The 23,889-nt window shown below is 35.0% G+C and overlaps 2 protein-coding genes and 1 pseudogene across 3 annotated transcripts; 2 read left to right on the top strand and 1 right to left on the bottom strand.

Moving 5' to 3' along the window:
- Positions 1-8,962: 8,962 nt before the first annotated feature.
- On the top strand, positions 8,963-10,095 carry LOC148801745 (pentatricopeptide repeat-containing protein At2g13600-like). The gene is made up of 3 exons (XM_088900417.1): positions 8,963-9,347; positions 9,616-9,804; positions 9,848-10,095. Exons 1-3 carry the CDS (start codon positions 8,963-8,965, stop codon positions 10,093-10,095), a joined length of 822 nt encoding a protein of 273 aa, XP_088756543.1.
- A 3,335-nt stretch (positions 10,096-13,430) lies between these two features.
- LOC104589736 (aspartate aminotransferase, mitochondrial) lies at positions 13,431-22,209 on the bottom strand. Of its 2 annotated transcripts, none has more exons than XM_010248155.2 (10): positions 21,853-22,209; positions 21,618-21,703; positions 19,475-19,681; positions 19,169-19,274; positions 18,949-19,053; positions 18,669-18,841; positions 14,299-14,458; positions 14,034-14,129; positions 13,817-13,911; positions 13,431-13,715 (listed from the first exon to the last, which is right to left on the bottom strand). In XM_010248155.2, the coding sequence occupies exons 1-10, from the start codon at positions 22,024-22,026 to the stop codon at positions 13,649-13,651; spliced, it is 1,269 nt and encodes a 422-aa protein (XP_010246457.1). In that variant the 5' UTR covers positions 22,027-22,209; the 3' UTR covers positions 13,431-13,648. The 2 variants fall into 2 exon arrangements, with proteins under 2 accessions (XP_010246457.1, XP_088757143.1); XM_088901017.1 differs by lacking the exons at positions 21,618-21,703; positions 21,853-22,209 and adding exons at positions 20,320-20,526; positions 20,642-20,765.
- On the top strand, positions 22,025-23,587 carry LOC148801744 (uncharacterized; annotated as a pseudogene).
- Positions 23,588-23,889: the final 302 nt, after the last annotated feature.

The following is a 23,889-nucleotide window of genomic DNA, read 5'->3' as shown; positions in this document are numbered from 1 at the left end:
GGGCTATTTCAACCAATAACAACGCCCCACGTCAGCCATCAAATGTATTTATTTACCCCATAACTTCTCGATCTCACTTCGTATGCTTGACTGATGTGGGGCCTTTTGTTGCTGCCGATTAGCATTGGTTGGTCTGTTAGTGGATTTATTTATTTATTTTCGAGGGGAGGTGGTTGCGTATTGCTGAATCAGTCAATTCAGCAGCTAGGAAAAAGGGTTAAGAGTCGACTCTGAACATGATCTCAATATTTGCTTCATCAAATTCAGCCCTTTTAAATGCTTCCTTAGACCACATATATGGAATGCTTACATGTGGATTCCACCTCTGCTGATACATTTGCAACGATACACAATGCCTACCCATCAGAAGGGGTGCTCATGGTTCTGTTCAGTGCAGTTCAGAGAATATCTCAGACCAAATCTGTAAAATACAGTATGAGGATTCTCAGACCAAATCAAACTATTTGGTGTTTTTCTAATATGGTCTGGGCCATTCAATTTGGCTTAATCCAATTAGAAAGTCAAAATAACATATATCATTGCATAAATGATAAATATTGTCTTTTTAAAATCATTAAGTGGGTGTTCTGCGACCTGAATTGTTTTTCTTGTTGCTGGTCTCAAAAAATAAAAATAAAAACCAAAACCATATTATTTGAAAATATGTTATTTCTTAAAACAAATAACGCAAAAAAACATGTTCTTGAATCTGGTTTCAAAAGCATGTTTTCATCTAATTATTCAACATCATGTTCCATAAGTCATATAATTTTTATATTTAAAAATTTTGCTGTTTTTTGTTTTAGAAACTAATATTTTGTTGGTTTCAAAAACTTGCATTGCTTTTTTGAAACAAAACCAACTTGTTTTATTCTTTAAAGACAAAAATAGAGTTCAAGAACATGTTTTTGTTTGTTGATGTGGCAGTTCCAAAAACATTCATATTGTAGAATGCCCCCTAAATCATTATAATTGGTAATGCTATGCAAGCATCAATTTGGCTTAGAATTAAAGAGTGTTTTGAGAGTTTATTTTATTATATATTATATATGTTAACATATTCTGTTTATGGTTACGGTTTGGTTTGGTTTCCTAAAACCAAATTGTTCTAAGTCTAGACCGAATTGAACTATGAATTATGGTTTGGTTCGTTTCGGTTTGGTAGTTTGAATTGTATAATGAATACTCCTACCCATCAGTGTTGTAGTACTCTTTACACCAGTCATACAATATGATGATGTGTCTGATGTGAGGTGGATGAACAGTAGATGATGTATCTTGATGAGCTAGACGATTTGAGTTGATCCAACAACTTGTGCATATAAAGGTCATAGGCCCTGAGGTGGTTTCCTAGGGAAGAGCATTCCAACACGAAAGTCAGGGGGTGTTCTGTAGTGTGGATGAGAAATTGGTGGGTGTGGACTGGTCCACACCACACTCTGTGGTTAGGGCTGCAAGTCGGGCCGGGTTAGGTCAGGTTGAGGCCAACCATAGCCTAACCCTAAATTCGAAACCCCAACCCTAACCCTAACCCAACCCGACCAACCCAACCCTCTAACCCTAACCCTAACTAAATTCCTTCAACCCTAACACAACCCAACCCAACTCGAAGTCAATTTTGGGTTGGGCCCAACCTAACCTTCTTCCCATCCTTTAAAACCTCATAGAATTTCTTGATTTTAGATCTTAACTCAACTTTCACTACATATATTTTAATTCTATGTTTCATTAGTATTTGTTTGTTGACGTTATTTTTTTTTGTTCTTTTAGTACAAAATTCAAAAAAAAATGTGGTAGAAATGACTATAGTTTATTGTGAGTTATGACTTATGATAGATCTTTCTTGTGCGGCAAACAACATAGAGGAGATGAAGAATAAAATTTTCAAAAAAAAAAAAACATAAAATAATGTTATTTAGGTTTTAGTCTTTCTGATTAGGATTAAGTGAAGTGATTATCTTAAAAGAAATACATAATACTATGTGGTGGGGGCTATATAAATATCATGCATCTAAACAAATCAATGTATATTATGTATTACACATAACATATATTTACATATGACATGTATTATAGAGTCGGGTTCGGGTTGGGTCGGGTTAGCTAAGGGGTCAACCCTAACCCAACCCGAAGTAAAGTTGGGTTCATGAATTTCAACCCTAACCCTAACCCGAACATCAACCCAACCCAACTTTTTCGGGTTGGGTTCGGGCCAACCCGACCCAAGTTGTAGCCTTACGGATCAATTCACACCACACCACAGTCCATAGCTATTCTGAACTGTGGATAGATTGTGTGGACCAGACCAGTCTACACCCACATTGGCGTTCTGTAGGTGTGGTATGGATTGGTCCACAACATACTGTTTGATTCCATGTATCTCATATACATTTTATGGGAGATCTAGATAGTCGATCATAAATGTCTAACTTTTGCATTTTATATGGTAAATAAATTGAAGAAAAGGCATCAATATGTAGACAATAATTGCATTTTTAAATAATTAAAAAATATTAAAATAAAAAATTAATATTTTAAATATTATTTTATTGATAAAAATATTAAAAAATTAATATTTAAATAATGAAAAAGAGTTGAGAAGGAGAACCGTCGGACTTGTGCTAGAATTAACATTAAAAATTATTATTTTATTGATAAAATATTAAAAATTTAAAATTTAAAACTTATTACAAGATTAAATAAAATGAGAGTAATTGGACCAATGTAACACAAGTGCATTACACTGAAACCTTCCCACAAAAAATTTAATATTTTTTCGTGTGTTACACGAAAAAATATTGTGGACGATAAATTGGGGTGTGGCATGTCCCTGTCCACGCTATTTTGTGGATGAGGACCGTCCACACATAGCAAAACACCATATCTTACCGTGGGCGGGACCAAAATGGTCCACTCCACAATATATACACACTACTGAACACTACCTTAGTAAGAGAAAGATGATTAATTAGGCCGAATTGGATAGGACGAACTGAGTTTAGATGTAAAGAGAGCTTAGAGTAATTCTCAATGCTAGAGTGCAGAAGAGAGTCTCACCTTGGGCAACATGCCCTTATATGGATATTGGGGGGGGGATTGTTGTTCTTGTGGGACACATGTCAAGCCCTAAAGTAGTAAATAATTGAGATTTCAGGGGCATGTGCCATAAGTTCCATGTGAGAAGGAACGAGGAGCTTGAAACCAATCTTGGCAACTAGTGGGTTTCGGTTGGCATTTACCATATGTCCTCACTTTGTCTTGGGGTTGAAGTGTATACCAACACCTTTGAAGTGTATGGAAGCATGCCACATCACCATTCCTCAACTCGTTCGAGATCTAAACATGTAGTTGTCAACTTAGCCAATTGTCCTTCACCAACCTTCCATGTGGTGGTCCAACTTAGGTCCAGGTTCACAACTATTAACCTCTCATTGTAGTCCTCATATATTTTATCACCGGTGTGGAGCATTATCATTGGTTCCACAGCCTGATACACAACCCTTGCGATGTTTAGTTGATACAAATTACTTAAGTCAAATGATATATATATATATATATATATATATATATATATATATATATATATATATATATATATATATGTACACACACACTAAAGCACAACAGTTTATAATTTTTTTCCTTTTTTTGATTTTTTTATCTTTTTATTCTGTCATTTTTGATACAACTAATGAGATGCTCTTCCTTTCCATAAAAAATTACCCACAATCTCTCTCTCTCTCTCTCTCTCTCTCTCACACACACACACACATGTTCCCAATAACCTAAATAATATCCTCTCCTAAAATTTCTCCTATGCTGCCTCCCCCACTATTCTCCACTTTCCCTAAATTATCTCTAATTTCCATTTATCCTCTCTAAAATTGTTTGTCTATATCTATCTAAAGAAAGTTTGAATTAAAAAAAAATAAAACTATTTAAATGTTCTAACAAAATTATATAATAACATTAAAATATTTATTAAAAACACAAAAAAATGATAATAATAGATTTACTAATAGTCATGTTATTAATACTTTTATATTTTACTTTTTATCTATATCTATCTAAAGAAAATATGAATAAAAATTCAAAAATTATTTAAATATTCTAAAAATGATATAATAATATTAAAATATTTATTAAAACACAAAACATAACTATAATAGATTTAATAATAGTCAAATTCTTAATAATTTTGTATTTTTACAAAATTCATCATGAAATTTTGTATTCAAATAATAAAACTTTGACATTAAAAATAAAATATCACTTAAATATTTCAATAACTAAATATCTTAAATAAAAAACATCAAAATATCAAAATAATTATATAACAAAAATTTTAATATTATGTAATAACTTTAAAATAAATAAAATTCAAATATAAAATTTAAATATTTTATATATTTTTTAAACATTTCAATACCTAAATATTGCAAATAACGAAATATTTAATATAAGTAGCTTTTAAATAGTTAAAATAATTTTAAAAATTTATAAAAAGTAGAAAAATAATTATAACATAATATTCAATTTAATATTTTACAAAACTAATAGCGAAATTATGTAATAATAGTATAAATTATAATTTTATGGATTATTATATTCAATAAATAATTAATATTTTAAAATTTAAACAACTAAATAATGTTGTAAATAACTAATTTCACTTATATCAATTAATAATTCTAGAAAATAAATGTAAAAAAATTAATATTTAATAATAATAATTTTAAAAGCTTAATCTATATTTATTATATATTTATATATACTAAAATTAATATTTTTTATATTTTCAGTAATTATTTATTGTTTTTTGTGATGATTATATTTTCAATAATTATGTACAAATCTATTTTTGTTTTGTTATTTAACAAAAAAATTTCAATAATATTGGAGATTAAACTACCGTTACTTAACTTTTAAAATTTCAATAATTGTACTTATTGTATTTATTGTATTTTTGTTATTATTTTATTGATTAATATTTATTAGAGATTAAACTATTATTTGAGATTACACTATTTATTGACTAATTTAATATATTTTTGATATTTTTTTAATTATTGTATTTATTATATTTTTATTAGTTATTTATCATATTTTTTTTGTCAATATATTTTCAATAATTATGTATTTTTTCTATAAATTTTCAATAATTATTTGGTATTAAACTATTGTTATTTATTAGATATTAAACTATTAATTTAGCTGAAATTAGGAGTGTTCGGTTGGTTCAATTTGGTTGTAAGTTGTGTGGCCAGCCAAATCGACTTGGTTAGGTTGGGGAGTTGGTCACTCGAAATCAACTTAACATTTGTGAAAACAAGCTTACTCAAGTTGTATCAGTTGAGGCCGATTTTCGGTTTGGTCAATCGGTTCAAAAGATTTAAAGTTAAAAAATTAAATTTATGATATAAAATATTTTAGACTAAGAAATATGAGAATTTTCCCAGTTTTCCATATTAAAAAAATCTATTAAAAATATAAAAGATTAATATATCGGGTCATTTGATTTTGGTCGATTTACAAATGGCCAAAGCAAAAATCCAACCTAGTCAGATTAGGAAATTGTTGAACCAAAGCCAATCGGAAATACTAGAAAACCGACCAACTAGGGTTGTGTTGGCCGGGTTGGTCGATTTCATCAGTTTGATGAACAACCTTAGCTGAGATTAACATATAAAAAAATATTTTACTAAAATACCTCAAAAGAACTTTGAACTTTTAATTAAAAATTTCCGAAAGTCAAATTGTAAAACAATTTTACTCTAAAAAACGTTAGGTCTAGTGTGAAGTTTAGAAGGGCAAATATAGCAATTTGAATTATATTGAAAGATTTTGTAGCTTTGAAATCTCCATTACTAAGACAAAGATGGAAATAAGGGTGCAACTTGGGTGGGTCCAACCTGAGTCTAAACCAATCTAGACGAAATTTTACATAAGTCAGGCTTGAATTTTCAGTCTTCGGGCTTGTTTTGTGCACAAGAATTTGGACTTTTTTATTTTTTTGAGATGAGCTCGGGCCTAGCCCTTAAGTAGCTCAAATTGGCTCGACTATAAACATATATACATACATACATATGTATATATATATATATATATATATATATTTACATATAGACATACATATTTGTATACATATTTACATATATAGATACATATTTGTATACATATTTATATTTATACATACATATATGAATACATATTTGCATAAAATGTATACATACATGTCTAGTTTTATAGGGGGTTCATTGACCAACCCAAGCCCAGTCCGGGCCCAAGCCTAACCCAAGTTCATCAAATTACAATGTGGATTGGGAAAATCAGGCTTAGCCTCGGGTTGGGTCTGGGCTCGAGCCTTATGCCCAAATCTTAGGGTTGGGCTTGGGTTGACCATAAACCCGACCCAACTTGCACCCCTAGATGGAAAGCAGGTAAGTGTAGTTTCTTTTTATTTTTATCTTTTCAAATTATAAGGCTTTTGTTAAAATGAAACCTCTTGGGGGATTATTATGATTGTTAAAAACTTCAGGGGAGGTTTTTATATTTTACCCATTTATCTATTTTAGAGTTGTAAAGTGGGTCATGCTACTTACAGGCCTGGCCGACCTAGCATGATATCGGTCGTGCTAGGCATGGCTCGATCACTATAGCAAGAGGGTCATGCTGCGATCCAATTCATACCCCTGGGTCATGCCAAGCTTGGATTTGGAGGCCCACAAGTCGGCGTGACACAATCGATATAGTGGCCTGGCATGGTCCACGCACACATACACATACACATAATAATAATAATAATAATAATAATAATAATAATAATAATAATAATAATAATAATAATAATAATAATAATAATAATAATAATAATAATAATAATAATAATAATAACAATAACAATAATAATAATAATATATTATTATTACTATTATTATTAATATACATGCATACATATATATATATATATGAATATACATTTTTATTTTTAATTTTATTATACTATTTTATTCCAATTTTATTTTATTATTTCATATATAAACAATTGTATACATCAAATTTCATATAGAATAAAATTTTAAGATTTTCTTTTTCAATTTCTTGTCTACTTAACTATTTAATTTGTTTCAACCTTTTCATTATTTTTTTTTCAAATTTTCTAACAAAATTGTACTACCCTAGCCTGGCCTGGCACAAGCCTGTTTGGACTCATGCCATGGACCATGTTGGACCTAACCTTTGAGGGGTTTCGGGCCAGACAAGCACGACCTGACCAGGCCCATGTGTTGGGCCAATAGGGCCCACTTTACACATGTTTTAAAAAATGACCCAAAACCGGAACTGTTCTGGCCACCGGTTTTTGGGTTGACAATTCGACCATCCGGTTTGAATGGATGGCCCGTTCTGACAAAAAATAAAAAACATAATTAAAATAAAAAATGATCAAAACCGTTGAATGGGTCAACAGTTTAACCACCTGGGTCAGTGGGTCATTGACTTTTTGGTCAGAAACTGGGTTTAGGATAAAATGGAATCAGTTGCATGGACGATTCTCGAGTCAAACGATCTGACCGTCCGAGTCAACGGCGGTTTGAAAACCATGCTTTACACCTCTAAACGTGTGGTATATTAAAAAAATTATGGAAGCTACAGCCTGCAGCAATAGTAATCGTTCGCCTCATGGGGGTTTTTTGGTTCTTCTTTTGTCTTGTGTGGGAAGTGGGAATAAACTGTCTCTCGACTTCATTTTCTTTTTCTTGTACGAGCTTTGAATAATGTAGAGCCTGTTTAACAATGGCAACCAAGTTCAGCCCCGTAGAAACATTTTCTTCTCTTGGCACCAGACAACATGAGGTCCTTTTCGTTACAAAATCCGATCCTCCAAGCCATTTTTTCACTCTTCAAATCGAATTCTTTCAACGATTCATCAATTGTAGTGCCCAAAAGGTTTTTCTTCGTTGATTCCCAATTGTGATATATATGATCAGACAAAATTAGATCAGAAGAATTATGGGCAGTTGTTGGAAATATGTGTGGATGAAAAGAACCTGGTATTGGGTAAGCTTATCCATTCCAAAATTGTGTCAAATGGGTTAGAGAAGAACTCTTTCTTTGCAACTAAGCTCATCAGCCTCTATTCAGTATGTGAAAATATTCGAGTGGCTGAGTCCATCTTCCGCGGAGTTTCAAATCATAATGTCTTCCTGTTGAATGCCATGATCAGAGGATATTCCGTAAATGGGTTATATCACCAAGCATTGGACCTCTTTTATGAGAAAAGGAATGAAGGTCTCAAATCGGATTCTTACACATTTTCCTGTCTTCTAAAAGTTTGTGCCTCGTTATCTGATCTTCAGCAAGGCAAGAAGATTCAAAGCATAGTTGCAAAATGTGGACTTGGGTTTGATTTATTTGTCTCAAATTCGCTTATTGGCTTTTTTTTTCGCTAAATGTGACAGTCTAGTTGATGGGACCCGAGTGTTTGAAAATATGCCTCAGAGGGATATAGTGTCATGGAATTCGATAATATCTGCATACATACACGAGGGATTTCATTGGGAAGCTATGGTAAAAGTACGAGAATTGGTCCAAACTGGGTTAAGACCGGACTCGGTGACAATTGCTTGTGCTCTTTCAATATGTGATATGGACGTAACAATCAAAGAAATACATGACTATATTTTGAGAAATGGACATGAACATATTGCCGGTCTGTAATTCCCTTATTAACATGTATGACAAGTGTGGTAGAATTGGAGAAGCTTATAAGGTTTTTGTTAAAGTGAGCGTACCTGATAAAATTTCTTGGAATACTGTGATTTCTATCTATGCTCAAAATGGTTCTCTTGAGGATAGTTTCGAGCTTCTTAAGGAAATGAAGTTTGCAGGATTTGAAGTAGATGAGATTACTTATAGTGGGATCATTTCATCTCTTGCTTAGAATGATCAACCCAAAGAGGCCATGAAAATTTTCATTGAGATGCTAGATTCAGGACTGAGACTAGATGTGGCTACTGTAGCAAGTATACTTCCAGCAATTTTTGACTTGAAGGACTTTGGCAACTGTAGAGAAATTCTTGGTTACTCGTATAGAAATGGACTGGAACCTGATAAAAGAGTTAAAAATGCTCTAATATCTGTTTACACCAAACTTAATTTAATCCAGAATGCATTTCAAATCTTTGGAAACATGAAGAACCGAGACGTGATCTCTTGGAGCTCAATGACTGTGGGCTTTGTACAGAATGACCTCTTTAATGAAGCCCTTGATACATTCAGAAATATGATTAGAGACCAAGCCCAACCTAACCCAATTTCCATTACTAGTATTTTGTCAGCTTGTGCAGGTTTGTCTCTTATACGTGGAAAGAAATCCATTTATGGGCCTAAAAAATGGGTTTGGGGGTCATACATTTCTAGGTAGTGCTTTGATTGACATGTATGCCAAATGTGGAAGGGTCAAAGACTCATGAAGTGTGTTTGATCTGAGGATAGAGAAGAATTTGGTGTCCTGGAACTCGATGATTGGAGGATATGCAGTGCATGGCCTTGGGCAGGAGGCCCTCAAAATCTTCTAGATGGTGGAAAACCCTGACCATATTAGTTTCATGGTAGCTTTATCAGCATATAATCTTGGAGGATTAGTTGAACAAGGCATTGAGATTTTTAATAGCATGAAAGACTTTGGACTAAGCCCCAAAGAAGGACATTATGCATGTATGGTGGACATATTGGGTCGATCAGGATGGTTAGATGAAACTCTCAGTGGAAGCCAATCCAGATATTTGGGGAATATTGCTTGGGGCATGTAAAGTACACTCAAATTTGGACATTGCAATTTATACAGGAGCTCAGATAATTGAATCAGGCTGTGTGAATTTAGGATACTACGTCCTACTATCGAATATATTGGCAGATTATGGGAGGTGGGAAGTGGAGGCAATGAGGAAGCTGATGACTGAGAGGAGAGTGAGGAAAGTAGCTGGTTGTAGTTGGATTGAAGTTAACAAGAGTGTGCATTCCTTTGTAGTCAGGGAAAGAGCACATCCTGAATGGGGTAGCATATTCGATATGTTAAGAAGATTGAATGAATAGATGAAGGAGATGAGATGAAGTATTAGATGGAAAATCGCTTATATTTTATTTCAATCAAACAACCATAGATTCAGAAGAACTGCAAAAGACAAGTTTTAAATGACAAAAAAGATGCTTTTGTATAAAGAGAACTTGTTGGGACATTACCATACATGGTACCACCTAAGAAATCTTTCATGTGAAAATTGATAAGGAGATAATGATCCATGGGGCTTTCCATTTCCTAAAAGACAAGAAAAGCAAGGATCTATATATGACAGTAAAGCTCAACATGCATAAGGTGTAGAATCTTTCAAAAGATTTCCATAAAGGAAATTCTAGATGAGTTTGGCGCTTGTTCAAGATGGATAGGCACAGAAAGTGCACCATCATCATTTCTTTTTCTCATACTAAATAGATGTGGAGGTAACCCTTTGACCTTATCATCAAATTTGTCAAGATGGCCCCTTCACCCTTTAGCTTAATCTGCAGCTTGGCCTTACCTAACTCTCTCAAGCAATTGCGGAACCAAGGACTCCCATATTAAACAGGATCCATTGATGTTCATTTGATCTTCTCATGGAATTGTCAAGGTGACCCCTCTCCTCCTGTATCTTAACTTGCAACGTGGCCTTATATATCTCCCTCAAGCAACTATCGAATCAAGGATTGAAGGTGTAAAGCTTGCTAGAAGTGCTTCATCTCATTTTGTGCTCACTATTTGCTTATGTTATCTGAAATTAAGAGGATTTCTTCTGTGATCTGAGAGAACCAGACAAGTCATATGCCTCAGAAGAACAATTTATTCTTTAGCCAGAATACTTCTCTCGCATTCAGATGAATGATACAAAGATTCTGCAGATTTCTATGAGCGAAGGAAACCTCACATTCCTACTAAAGTTGTCTGGAGCAAGAAGCAACTATTTATTGGACCAAGATAGCTCCAAAGAAAATGATGCTGATAATACTCTATGCTTTCTCAATGAGGTTGAGAAGTGAATAAATCAAAGATTACATGTATCCCGGGTATACCCTATAAGCAGGGCAAAGCATCTTTTTTTTTAATGGTCAAAAGTATTCCAACAATTGGAGCAACCAATGCATAATGAAGTTTTGGGCTGCACTTTTCCATCATCTCTATATTTTCAACCTAGCCCTTCTGGTCAAAACAGGCTGGAAACTTTTAAGTTCTCTTTGGTTAGAGTTTTAAAGGAATATAATTTCCGTGATAGAGGCACTAATGAGCATGGAAAGTTTCTTGGCCATAAGAGATCCATGGGTCCCATTCCTGCAAAACTTCAGATTGCAATCCACTGATCTCAATTACTATGAAATTGAAGTTGCAAACTTGATGAAATCAGACCCAAAGTGCTTAGATGGGATGCTTCTGAACAGGCTTGTCAGCAAAGTTGTGGGTAAGATCATGCTTCTAAGATTATTTGACAATGAATGCAAGCTCACCTTTGCCTACTTGTAATTAGACAGCTATTGTTACTCGAACCATAAAAGAGAACATTTGAGAAGGTGGCCTTGTATTGAAGAACTTCGCCTTAGCAGATATAGAAACGGGTTTTGAAGTTCGAAATGTCCCCAAAGATTCAAACTTAATGTAACGAGTTTGTTAGTTTGGGTGGAGGCGTGGAGCTACATTTCAAAAAAAAAGAGATGTTTCAGACCATTGTTGAATATCTTAAGTCAGTAACAGAAAAATAGCACCGAAGATGTAACATGGTTTGGCCATTCGTGACTAACTACATCTGCGGATGAACCACTCAATAAAAAATTAGAGCTTTAACAAACTAGTTTTTATCTCTCAATTAGGTTTCTCTATGTTTTCCTTAATTAGTACAACTATTTATAAAACCCTATACTAATGATATTGAAGCCAAATTCAGCATTAGACTAGACCCCATCTTTGACTGTAGCAGGTCCCTTGGAAGTTGGAATCCAAGACACCCATTCATCAAATTGCATCACAAGCCTGATACCAAGAATTTCCCTACAATCAAAGGAAATCCCCCGAACCCCCTTGAAGTCATAAGAAAAGCCAACTTGTATGTTCCAGATATAGAAGCTCAAAATGGTTCCAGTCTTGAATCCAATCTGAACAAAACGAAATACCCACCCACAATCTACCCCTCACATCTCACTCCATTGCAATAGTTGATGGATCCTAGAATCCAACAACGAATTCAGCCTCCACAGGTTTATATATAGTCTCTTACACAATGTTTGCTTTGCAGAAGGACAATTGTGCAATGCCATTAACTCATCAGAGGCCTGAGAAGACTTATCTTGCTAGGTATCAACCATGCCATCATTTTTGTCAGATGTGAAGGAGATCCTGTAGAAACTCAAGGAAACTAGAGTAAACACAAGGTGGAATGAACAGTCGCTAATCGAGCATATCAAATTCCTTCCCCTCCCCCCGAGACACAGCGCATACCTCAACATGAGGGGTGAATGTAAACAGGAACAATGTAGGCCTAGCCCACGATATAGCTAAAAGGGCCAATGTAAATAGATTTTATATTCTAACCCCTAGACCTCTCCCCCCGAGACACAACGCATACCTCCAAGGTTCAAAGTATCGTTACATATCGACCCGTATCGGCTGATACGTATCATTCCGAGACCCTTCCGATACGCCCCTATAGTGGGAGTATCGGGGGTCTGATCGGTTCAGGGGATGGAGGGGTCCTACACCGGCTCCCCTGAACCAGTTATGAAAAAAAAAAGTAAAAATAAAACTAGTATCAAAATGCCCCATGCACTCCTACCGGCGTATCGATATTTTGAACCTTGCATACCTCAACATGAGGGGTCTTCTTTTGTACCCTTAGCTTCTTTCTATGCAATGGATCTCTTTTCTTACAAAAACAAAATAATAAAAAAGAATTTCCCTGAAGTCCATCCAATGCTGGATGATTCGAGGAAGATCTTATGACTCGTCTATTTTAGTGAAGTTTAGCCCCATCAGAAAGATTGCTTATAGGCACGTCAATGGTGGATATCCAGAAGGCTAGGACAGCAGGCCTAATTCTTAATAGCAAGTTAGCAACCTCACCGGAATTTTTTAACATTCAAATTCAATTGATCGGCATTGAGATTCCTCCATATTGACCGACTCTGGTGGTATTTACTATGGAGTATGGACTACAATATGTAGATGAATGGTCTCTCATTCAGGGTAAATCCTGCACCTTCTCTTCAGAGGCTGTGGGTGTGTGGGGTACAAAGATATCCGAAGTTGCAGAGGTCGCAATCGTATAAACCCCCCCCTTTATGAGACTACAAACATGTCACCAGCGGAAAGGCCGGCCGATTACTCTAACAGATGAGATAAAGGTTGAATCTTTAACCAAAAATTATTTCATTCTTTACTCACTTCTGGCAGAAAATTGCAATAACTGCTCATGTTAAGCTTAACAAAGTTTTTATTTTATTCCCTATCCTCAGTAGAAAAATAAAGGAAAAAAAAAGCAACTCATGACATCAATTTATGCCTCGGCCTCAATGTTATACAACACCTATCCCTTGATGTGACATCAACGATTTTAGTCAGAACTCAAATCTATTTTGTGACTTCATGGATGGCATTTGCCAAGTATGCAACATTTCCAGTAGTAACACCTGCCATACTGTAAAAGATGAAAGAAGAAATGTAATCAGAATGAACGTCTTCAGAATGCCAGCGCAACAAGAGAATACATTTATAGAAGACTCCTAAGATTAGAATTACCTGATACGACCATTACGAGTCATGTAGATGTGGAACTCATTTGTCAAGCGATCCACCTGCTCAGGTGTCAAGCCACCATAGCAGAACATACCAATCTGTTTGCAAGCAGAGCAAAATCTTAAGTATCAACAGGCCTTCCATGTCTAAAGTAATCAAGGAGGAATGATTATTAGAAAGGAGTGATAAAATGAAAGACCTAGGAAAAACATCCAAGTACCTGATTAGTTATATGCTCCCATGATAAGGATGAACCTAGCTTTTCAAGGTTTTCTCTTAGAGCATATCTCATCCCTATGATGCGATCAGCCATGCCCTGAACACAAAGTGTCGGAGAACAACTAGACAATTATGAACATTGATTTGTTTGAGAAAAAAAGATCAGCGCAAGTCTAACAAATGATAAATGGGTTTTCGAGAATTGTGCAGTAAAAAATGGGAATTGAACCAAGTGGTAATTGCCTAATTGGAGGCAGTTGGGTTACCTTCACTTCCTTGAGCCATAAATTCTTCAGTTCTGGATCACCAAGTACCGTAGTAACAATAAGAGCACCATGAACTGGCGGGTTGCTGTACATGGGTCTGGCAAGTTGTTGCAACTGACTCTTCACAGCCACTGATTGCTTTTCATCTTCACAGACAATGCTGTTTATATGAAAAAGGTGAAAAAAGAGCACCATAAACCCTCTTTGCCTTGCAAAGTAAATGTTCAGAAGCAAGATAATAAAGAAAAAGGTGAAAAAAGTGTATATGCCTAAAATTTCAGCATTCACCAACAAAAAAAACAGCTTAGTAAAGGAAAAGAATGGTAATTGTAACGAAGGATTACTAGACCAGCTGTCAGGACGTCAGACACAAAACACATGATACAAAGGAGTTGCCAACTTGCAACTTTGTTTCTTTTTCCAGTTGGTTCTTTTTTTATTGGTAGATTTTTTTCCTGTTTGTTCAAGTTGCTAATATTCAATTATTCATAAGAAATTAAACCATGAAAATGGCTTCAATTAGTGAAATAAATCATGTGTGATTTTGAAAGTGGCTAATAATCAAGAAACCAAAGAAAGACCCTAGCCCATGACTGAGATAACACTGAACCATCAGTTGCATTTCTTTTACTAGGTATCAGTTGCTAAAAATCCAAACACAAGTTGCCAGGTGAAGGTAGATTCATGATATAAGTAGCACCTTAGGGCTACTTATAAGAATGCAATAAGTAGCACTAGCACCAAAGGGCTGCTTATCAGTTGCTAAAAAATCCAAACACAAGTTGCCAGGTGAAGGTAGATTCATGATATAAGAAATAAAAATGCACTAAATAGCACCTTAGGGCTAGATTCATGATATAAGTATCGGTATCGGGTATCCTATCGGACTGCTTGAATATGGATATGCTTCGGAAACGCATGGATACAGACAAAAGTTATGAAACGCTAAGATGCATAAATATCATACAATTTTGTTGATAATCCTTCAATCAAGAACCCAAGACATTCATCAAAAAAAAAAGAACCCAAGACTCATTATATAATATATAGATTTTTACAAATTAATACATGCACAAAGCCATTATTATATTATATTCTATTTAAGTCCAAGACACAAATATACACAATTATTATATTTTAATTACCATATCAATTATTTGCTGTTTTACTATTTTTACTTCTCAACATTAACAAAAAAGTCAACTAAATATTAAATTTTCAAATGCTTGGTAAACAATATTTTTATTTTTGTAAACAATAAATATGTTATTATAAAATGTAAATTAAAATCAGTTAATAATTTAAAATATATATATATATATAATCTCAACTTAAAATGTATCAAATCTATTAAAATTCATAAGATACATATCATATGCAAATTCAATTTTTAATTACAAAAACAATTATTCCATGACACAAAGGATTACTCGTGTGATTGAAGTGGAGAAATTTTGTGCCTGAGGTGCAAGGCACATGCCTTTTTTAAGCAAGGCGCAAAATTAAAAAAAATGCAAAAACTGTAAAAAACATTCAAAATAAATTAAGAAAATATTAAAAATAGTAAATAATTAAAAAAATTCAAACTCTAACTTTTAAACGAAATGTCCTAAAAAGCCCTATTAGCTAAAATTAAAATAAATAAACATAAAAAATGCAAAAAAAAAACAAAAAATAGCATACAAAACATATTCAAGCATGTCAAGCTTTTAATTTCTTTATTTCTATCTCAATTGCATTATTTCAAATAGCTAATGTGATGTTAAACATCTTTCATTTCTAATTCTATCAGCCACCTTTGTACCAAGCCCCTTGAGGCAAGCCCAAACAAGTCCATTTTAGGGTCTTAAATTCTTAATCCCTACAACTACAAGCCCCTTGAGGCACGCCTGAACTGAGGTGCAAAGCACACCAGGTGCATGCCTTTTCAAAGGGAATGCACCTAGGCCTAGGGAAGGTGCATATCTTAAAATGTGCCTCGCCTATGCACCTAGGCACACCTTTTAAATCACTGCATGATTGCTACCCGATCCAAGGGATGCTTGTATTAATTGTGCATATTTTTATATTTAATAAAATTTTATAAGTTACTTATTAAAAATATCACCAATAAATCATTTTTCCCAAAGGGAATTACACAAAAATCTCACAAGAAATATCCCCTTAATCCCCATCAAAAATAAGAAGGTAAAGGATTAATGAAAATGCAAAAGAAAACTGATACAGATAACTTGGTGAAGATGATAGTAAACTCCACATTAAGACCATTTAAAGCAAATCCCTATCAAACAGCAAAAGGAAGGTTCTTCAAAGTGAAAACATTTGAATCTATTACAGGATCCCCATGAATTTGCTGAAATGTGATAATCTTCATTTCATTTTCAGACCCCATTCCCTGAATGTGAAAATGCAAGTTAATTGAATACCACCCTCCAGAAAGGTTCAAAATTTTGATATGATACACCCAGTGTTGGGCATATCGTATCGTATCGTCAGGTCCCCGATATGCCAAATAAGGGGGGCTTTTGGGGTTTAGCCCATTTTCAGGGGGGTAGGCCTGCCTAAGACCAACCCCCTGACCAATTAAGAAAAAACTAAAACAAAAAAAATATGTGGGTTTGGAACACCCAATATGCATGTTCATGTGTATTGGATGTAGTGATACTTTGAACCTTGCCCTCTAGGGACACAACCACATAAATACCAAATTGTAAAAGATCCATGAAGCCTGGCAAAGATCCAAGTAAGATGGTTGGATGAAACCCATTTCTATCAATAGAAAGAAGTGAGCTCCTATGCAAAGAGATACAACTATCTTATAAACTTCCACTCATGGTTGCAAAACCAGGTTATGACTCAGGCGAGTTGCTGAGTTGAGTAAAATTTCAACCATAACCTGGGTAAAAGTCATGGAGACTAATTTAGACCTCAAAATGACCAGACTCAGGATGAGATGTTCTGGGTTTTATTGAATCATCTATTTGAGGCAATCTAACAAAAATCAGCCAAGAGTTAAGGCATTTGCATCATTAATGAAGATTTGATCAAAGCCATCTAATCTAACTAAACCTAAAATATTGAAATTCTCTTTTGCATGAGAAACAAATACTATTCTCTCATCACTTCTGACTGGCCATTGCCGCTACCACTGGCCATTGGTAGACGCTGATTTTTATGTTGTCATTTTGACATTGTCAATCTGATACAAATCCCTATTTAAATATGTAAATTGGCATAGGGTATTCTGTATTTTTGGGATGGATTAAAATCTTTTTCTTTTAAAGATCTATCATACAGTCTCCATTTTGTATTTTTATTAATAGTGCTCAGTATTGATTTGCCACTTTTGTTTTTGTTTATTTACTTTTTTTTTGTGTTCTTGTTCCATTGTAAGAATTTGTAGTTTTATACTCTGCCTTCTTCTTTTTTTTTCCCTTTTTTCCTGTTTTGGTTTGTAACCTTTGATCAAACCCTCTTTGGTCTTTGTTTGGGTAATTGATCTTTTTTTTATGAATAATGAAGACATTTTTCATTACATGGTACAATGAGAAGACCTTTGTTTGGGTAATCAATCATTTTGTAATACCCCCTTTTATTAAACCCTCATTTTTCTTAGGGATCATTACATGGTACAATGACAAAGGCTGAGAAGTGAGAACAGCCTTTTTCATGCTAAAAATGCTGGAGTCCACCCCTGTATTTCCAAGACAAGAATTGGTTAATGACCTTTTTTATTTATTGAATAAATAATTTCCTAACTTTCCTTGACTTGAAATTGAATTTCTTAAGCCATAATACTTTTTTGTTGGAAATTTTGATTCAATATTCCTGGTTTTCCAACCTTGGTTATCTATGCTGGATTTTCATCCCACCCATTCAAGGACTATTTTCCAACAAAAAAAAGAGAAAAATAAGTACCAGTGCCCTTAATATCCAAGAAAAGATGGTGATCACTCTTTGGCTAAAACCTTGTATTAAATTTGATCTGCTTCAGTTCTATCTGTAAAATGATAAACTAAACACAAGATCTCTAGAATACCACTATAATGTTATGTCCAATTAATACCCACCATAATATTAGAAAATTCAAGAACAATATAGCTTCATGCGAAGATAATTTGACTAAACCATGATTATGCAACTTAAACAGTGGGCAAATGTTTATAAATAGAAAGTAATATTGACAATAACCAACAAAAAAATGAATGACTATAGGAGTTGTGTAAATGTGTTATGCTGTCCAGTGGTGGTAGCAGTAGCTATACAGTATACTACATTTAGTCAAGGGATTAATATTTAAATAGTGTCCAAACTAGTTAAGGCAGAAACAGAATCATGTACATGGAAATAGCAATATTTTCAATACATACCTGAGACATCCTACTCTCTGGCCATAAAGTCCCATATTTTTGGCAAATGATTGGGCACATCCAATGGCATGCCCATCCTCAAGAAAGATTCTGATAGCCTTTGCATCTCTCTCAGGATCACCACTGGCAAAACCTTGATACGCCATGTCAAAGAAGGGGAAATGACCTTTTATCTGTTAATAATACCAAAGCATAAAATGTCAAATAAAAGTTCTGCTTCTTCATTTAATATGGTGCAGAGTAGAAATATGGGAGAGGCACATCCAATGAAGCAACGAACCTTGAACTGATATGAAATCTCTCTCCATTGTTCTTCTGATGGATCCACTCCAGTAGGATTATGAGCACATGCATGAAGCAAGAAAAACGAACCATTTGGGGCATTCTATGCATAAAAAGCAAGACAAAAGTAGATGAGATTAAAAAAAATGGCAATGTGAGAAAAGAATGGTAAACCAGAACAGAGAAAAATAACCAAGAATTTCCTGCAATTTATATACCTTCACATCATCCATCAATGATGCAAAGTCTAAGCCTCTTGATTCAGGATGGTAGTAATGGAATGTCCTCTGAGGGACATGGGCATCTCTCCAGATGTTGTGATGGCTACAACAGAATCTTCGTATTAGAATCCTAAACTAATCAACCATGTGCAAGAAGTGTAAAAAAAAAATGATAAGTGCAGTATATCAAGCTTTTGTGACAGTACATGGTTAATTCAAAATTTCATGCTTTGTTACGTTTACCATTTCTGCATAACCTTCTTGCATAAAATTAAAGGAGATCAAAATGACATGATCACTCACTTAGCCCATGTCGGCACAGGTATATAGATTTGGGAATCTGGCCTGAAACGTTTCTGGAAGTCTGCAAAGAGTCGGCAAGCACCAGTTCCCGAAAGAGCTTGCACTGCTGCAATTCGTTTCTCTTTGATTAAATCAGAATTCTCTCCATAGGCTAACTTTAATGATTCTTCCACCATTTTTACACTTCCTCCCATGGGGAGATATTCCCTGATGTTAACATTGCCATAAAATTTTCAGCAGTTTTAAATTGAAGTGTAAAATAATAACTCAAATTAGCATTTACAATTCTACAGGTGTTAGCATTATCTATTTAACCAAGAAAAAGAACCATAATAAACAATCTCTTTCTTTTCTTATGGATTAACAATGTGAAAAGTCTATTAAATTTAAGGAAAACATGAAGAAACATGGATGAAGGCCTAGAAACAAGTCAACAACAAGTCAATAAGCATGCAGCACAGAAAAAGACCTAGAAGCAACTACATCCTTTTTTTCTTGGTGAATTTTCCTTCAAAAGAAAAGCATGTAGCACAAAAAAAGGAGGATCAACTAGGGTGTATAGGGGTCGAGGAGAACATGATATTCACCTTAGTAGACAAAAATAGACCTGCCTAAGATCTTCTCCACTCAACAGACAACACCAATGCAAGAATCTCCTTAAACTCTTCTTTGCATAATTATGGTAAAGTTTATTGTATAATTAATTTGAATAAATGGGCTAGATACCACATAAATGGACTTTACATGGTTAATGAGTTAAAAACATGAACCAAGATATATACTGTATGCATCCATATTCATCTATGAATAAAAAATTGGGTAAAAAATAATCTGCTGATGATTACCTACAAAAACACCTATATTCAAAGTTGTATACGTCCTTGAGAATGGATAATTGGATTCCTGGTTTTGTTCCTTCCAAAGACCACCATATTGAGAAAGGAGTCAGATTCCACAAGATGCATCCACTATGACTGAAACCTCTAATCAGCATGGTCATCCTTAATTGTTTAAGGACAAAGAAAGCTTTAGGTTCTTGGCTCTAATAAGATCTGCATCCGCAATAGATAATGGACATATTACTGCCTTCAAATTCTCCACTAATATCAGATGGGTCGGAATTTTCCAGGAAATTTCCATAAAAAATAAGCTTGTAGAACCACTTACTAGGTGAATCCACATGAATAATGAGCCAAATGCTGCACCTGATGAGAATTCTGCCAATACAAGATGGATCAGGATGCCCATATCACTAACATCGCATTAATTTCATTAGGACTTCAACCTCCACCCAAGATTGTCCATGCTGGGCTTTTCTTAGTTCTTACATTGCCTGTCCTAAGACCTGACCTTATGAAGGGGGAAATTTGTGTCAGGTTGGCAGCTGGAATGGAGCTTTTGCAACCTTTGCAAAAATGAATTTCGAGTTGTTTTGGTTATAGGAATAACAAAATAAAATGCTATAGCTGACGCCCAATTGTATAAGATTTAGTTGAGAATCCATTGCTGGTGGGATAAATCAACTTAAGACAACAAAACATCATGAAGAGAGGAAAAGAGGTATTATTTTCTTAAGACCTACATCTGCTATCCTTCTTTTTCCATATCCCCAACTTTGATCAAACTTAGCCAATAAACCATCGCATCAGCATTACTTTTAGATGTTTAACCCAACCCAATACAATGATAGGCGTCATATTAAATCTTTTCCTACCTAAATTTTGTCGTCAGTTAAATTTCGATACGGCTCTTACAATTTACCCATACCTAAGCTGCAATTTGAGGGAACGACAAAGCATGCAATTTCAAATTAGTATCCAAGAAACGACTCACGACTGGATGCATATCACCACTCAAAGTACTAAAATAGTTGCAAAATCGTAAAGCAATCAGAATCTACTTTTTTGTATCACAAAGTGTATATTTATCAACAACATCGTAGTATAAGAATCAAAGCAGTGGAAATGGAAGAAAAAGTAGATAGGACCACGGCACTAGCGGCAAGTGGGAAGCACACTTATACACAAAAAGTTGCATAACTTGATATCCACTGCTGCTCAATAACTAAGCATCAAATATTATCTAAACCAGCTACAAAAGACAGTAATCTACTTGAAAGAAACCAATAACAACAACCACTCACATGTTCATCTTTCCGGCAATCCTCCTCTCTGCTTCTCTGACGCATTCAAGAACAACCGGCTTCCCATTGTCATCACGATAAGCTCCCTAAATCATCAAAACCCACATGAAAAAAAAAAAAAAAAAACAAATCATAAACAGAAGCACAAACTAAAATAATAAAAACAGGGACAACATCAGAAATAAGCAAATATTTTTTTTAAAGAAGATATGGAATATAACTGGAAGAAACTTACAACTCCAACGTTCACTTTGTCGGGGCTCGGATCAGCGAGAAAGGCTTCGGTTACGCCGAGAATCGGATCCTTGGGGGCAGGTTCAACACTTGTCCACCAGGAGGACATAGATCGGGCTCCGGTTATGGAGTTTCTCCTGAGAAGTCCTCTGCAAATAGCGGTCCTCGACGCCATGATCGTTGATCAGTTCAATCTCTGCGAAGAAAGCTTGCGAGAAGACGATGGTATATTAATCAATCGGCGCGAGCAGAAACAGAAACAGATGTGGAAAATTGTGTGCGGAAACGTGAATTGCTGCAACCACCTTGAAAAGTGTGACAAGCTCACTAACAGCGAAAGTAATTAAAAGCCAACTCCGCTTTTGGTTTTATTTTTGGGTAAATGACAAAGACCCCCTATACTATGGGGTCAGTGACAGGGACCGCCCTACACTTTTTTTTACGACAAATACAACCCCGAATTTTAGCCATAAGACAAATAACCCCTCAGCCGTTAAGTCAGATAATGGAAACGGTTAAATTACCAAAATACCCTGCTAAACTTGTTCTATTTTCTTTTTTGCCATTTTCTCTTAAAACCTAACCCAGAAATACCCCCATTACTTCTCAACAAAAAATACTTCTACAATCTCGACAATTGCCGGAATGGAACTCCGATGTTGCTCAAATAAACATATCAAGTTTCCTGTATGGATGAATGTACTACAGAGAACCTTCAATGGGGTAGAACTTGAAGACCGGTTTAAATAATTTCCTGACATCTTGGAAGAGCCCAGACGACCCTTCAATGGGGGGTTCAAGCCCAAGAACCAGAAGGCTTGGGATTTGCGACAACAATTCTTCGTCCATCTGTGTGTGAAGGGATTCAAGCACAAGAACCAATAGGCTTGGGATTTCAGAGATGGGTCCGATGGCTGTGTTGTGGAAGCCAAGTTCGAGTAAGAAATTGTGTTACTCTGTTTGATAGGAAATTTAATTTGAAAGGATTGAGCTGATATGGATACATGTATCTCAGCAACTTTTAGATTGCTAAGGCTCTATAGTTGCAAATGGAAGTGCAGAAAAAGCTTCTTGAACAGATTGAGGTAGGCTTTTCATCAACCCAGTTTTATTTTAAAGCCAGTTATTTTTGGCAAAGAATAACGGATACACACCAGCAACTAGTTTTCTCCTCTAGGTGCAAAGACACTTGCAGCTACGATTGAAGCTCAAGGGAAATACCTACAGTCAGTTCTAGAGAAAGCACAAGAAACATTGGCCGCATATAATTCTTCATGTATGGGACTTGAAGTTGCAAAAGCTGAACTCTCTCATCTGGTCTCCATGGTAGAGAGACAACGTTCAAGTTCTTCCTTCTCAGGACTAACTAAAGGAGGAAGTTTTAGCTTACAAGAGATAGAGAAGCAACCAATGATTCTAAGAGCTGTGAATGAAAAGAGGAAAAACCACAGAAGCTGGAGGATGGATACCTCGATGAATGTAAAAGACATTCAAACGTTCATCCATTTATGGAGATCAGTCCAAACAGGGGCAACTCAAATGATCAAATTGGTGGACGGAAGCGAAGTGGGAGCACCATCTCTGATGGCAATTCTGTTGATTAGCAATCAGTTAAGAGATCACCAACCCATAAGAAGGATTGTGATAATTGGTTTAGAAAGTCAGGATCAAGGGATGAACTTGACCTTAACAATTAGTATCAGAGTGAAATTGAACCGGGCTTCGAAGAACTAGACTTGAACAGTAGGGGAGCGGAATCAGGCTACGAGTCTTCCAAGAATTTTGGCTCCTGAAATGTTGTTTCAAGATGCGTATCCTGTGATGGGTTTAAAAATTGAATTCTAAATATCATATAGAACAGCCAAGCTGTTTTCTTGTATAGCTTATGTGAATACCAACATCACTGGAGGCGGAAAGCGGTTGTGTGTTTTGGGTGAGTGATCTTATCGATCTTCGGGAATACATCATGAACGACAGACAAGATCTCTACGTGAGGGTGGCAGCTCCAGATGCTTCAGCACAGTGGAGAAGAAAGTGG

The sequence above is a fragment of the Nelumbo nucifera genome, chromosome 3, assembly GCF_055504915.1.
Source record: "Nelumbo nucifera cultivar China Antique chromosome 3, China Antique-T2T, whole genome shotgun sequence".
In the NCBI taxonomy this organism is placed as follows: Eukaryota; Viridiplantae; Streptophyta; class Magnoliopsida; order Proteales; family Nelumbonaceae; genus Nelumbo; species Nelumbo nucifera.
Note: the sequence above shows the minus strand (reverse complement) of the source record. Positions and strands in the feature narration are given on the sequence as shown.

Bases quoted from the DNA above. Each gene is read 5' to 3' on its own strand.
- LOC148801745 (XM_088900417.1), top strand. From the start codon at position 8,963: ATGAAAATTTTCATTGAGATGCTAGATTCAGGACTGAGACTAGATGTG. The intron at 9,348-9,615 runs GTTTGTCTCTTA...GTTTCATGGTAG, and splicing joins TATTTTGTCAGCTTGTGCAG to CTTTATCAGCATATAATCTT. The intron at 9,805-9,847 runs GCATGTAAAGTA...CAATTTATACAG, and splicing joins TTTGGGGAATATTGCTTGGG to GAGCTCAGATAATTGAATCA.
- LOC104589736 (XM_010248155.2), bottom strand. From the start codon at position 22,026: ATGGCGTCGAGGACCGCTATTTGCAGAGGACTTCTCAGGAGAAACTCC. The intron at 14,130-14,298 runs GTAACCCAACTG...CTTTGTGTTCAG, and splicing joins TATGGCTCAAGGAAGTGAAG to GGCATGGCTGATCGCATCAT. The intron at 13,912-14,033 runs GTACTTGGATGT...GCTTGCAAACAG, and splicing joins GGGAGCATATAACTAATCAG to ATTGGTATGTTCTGCTATGG.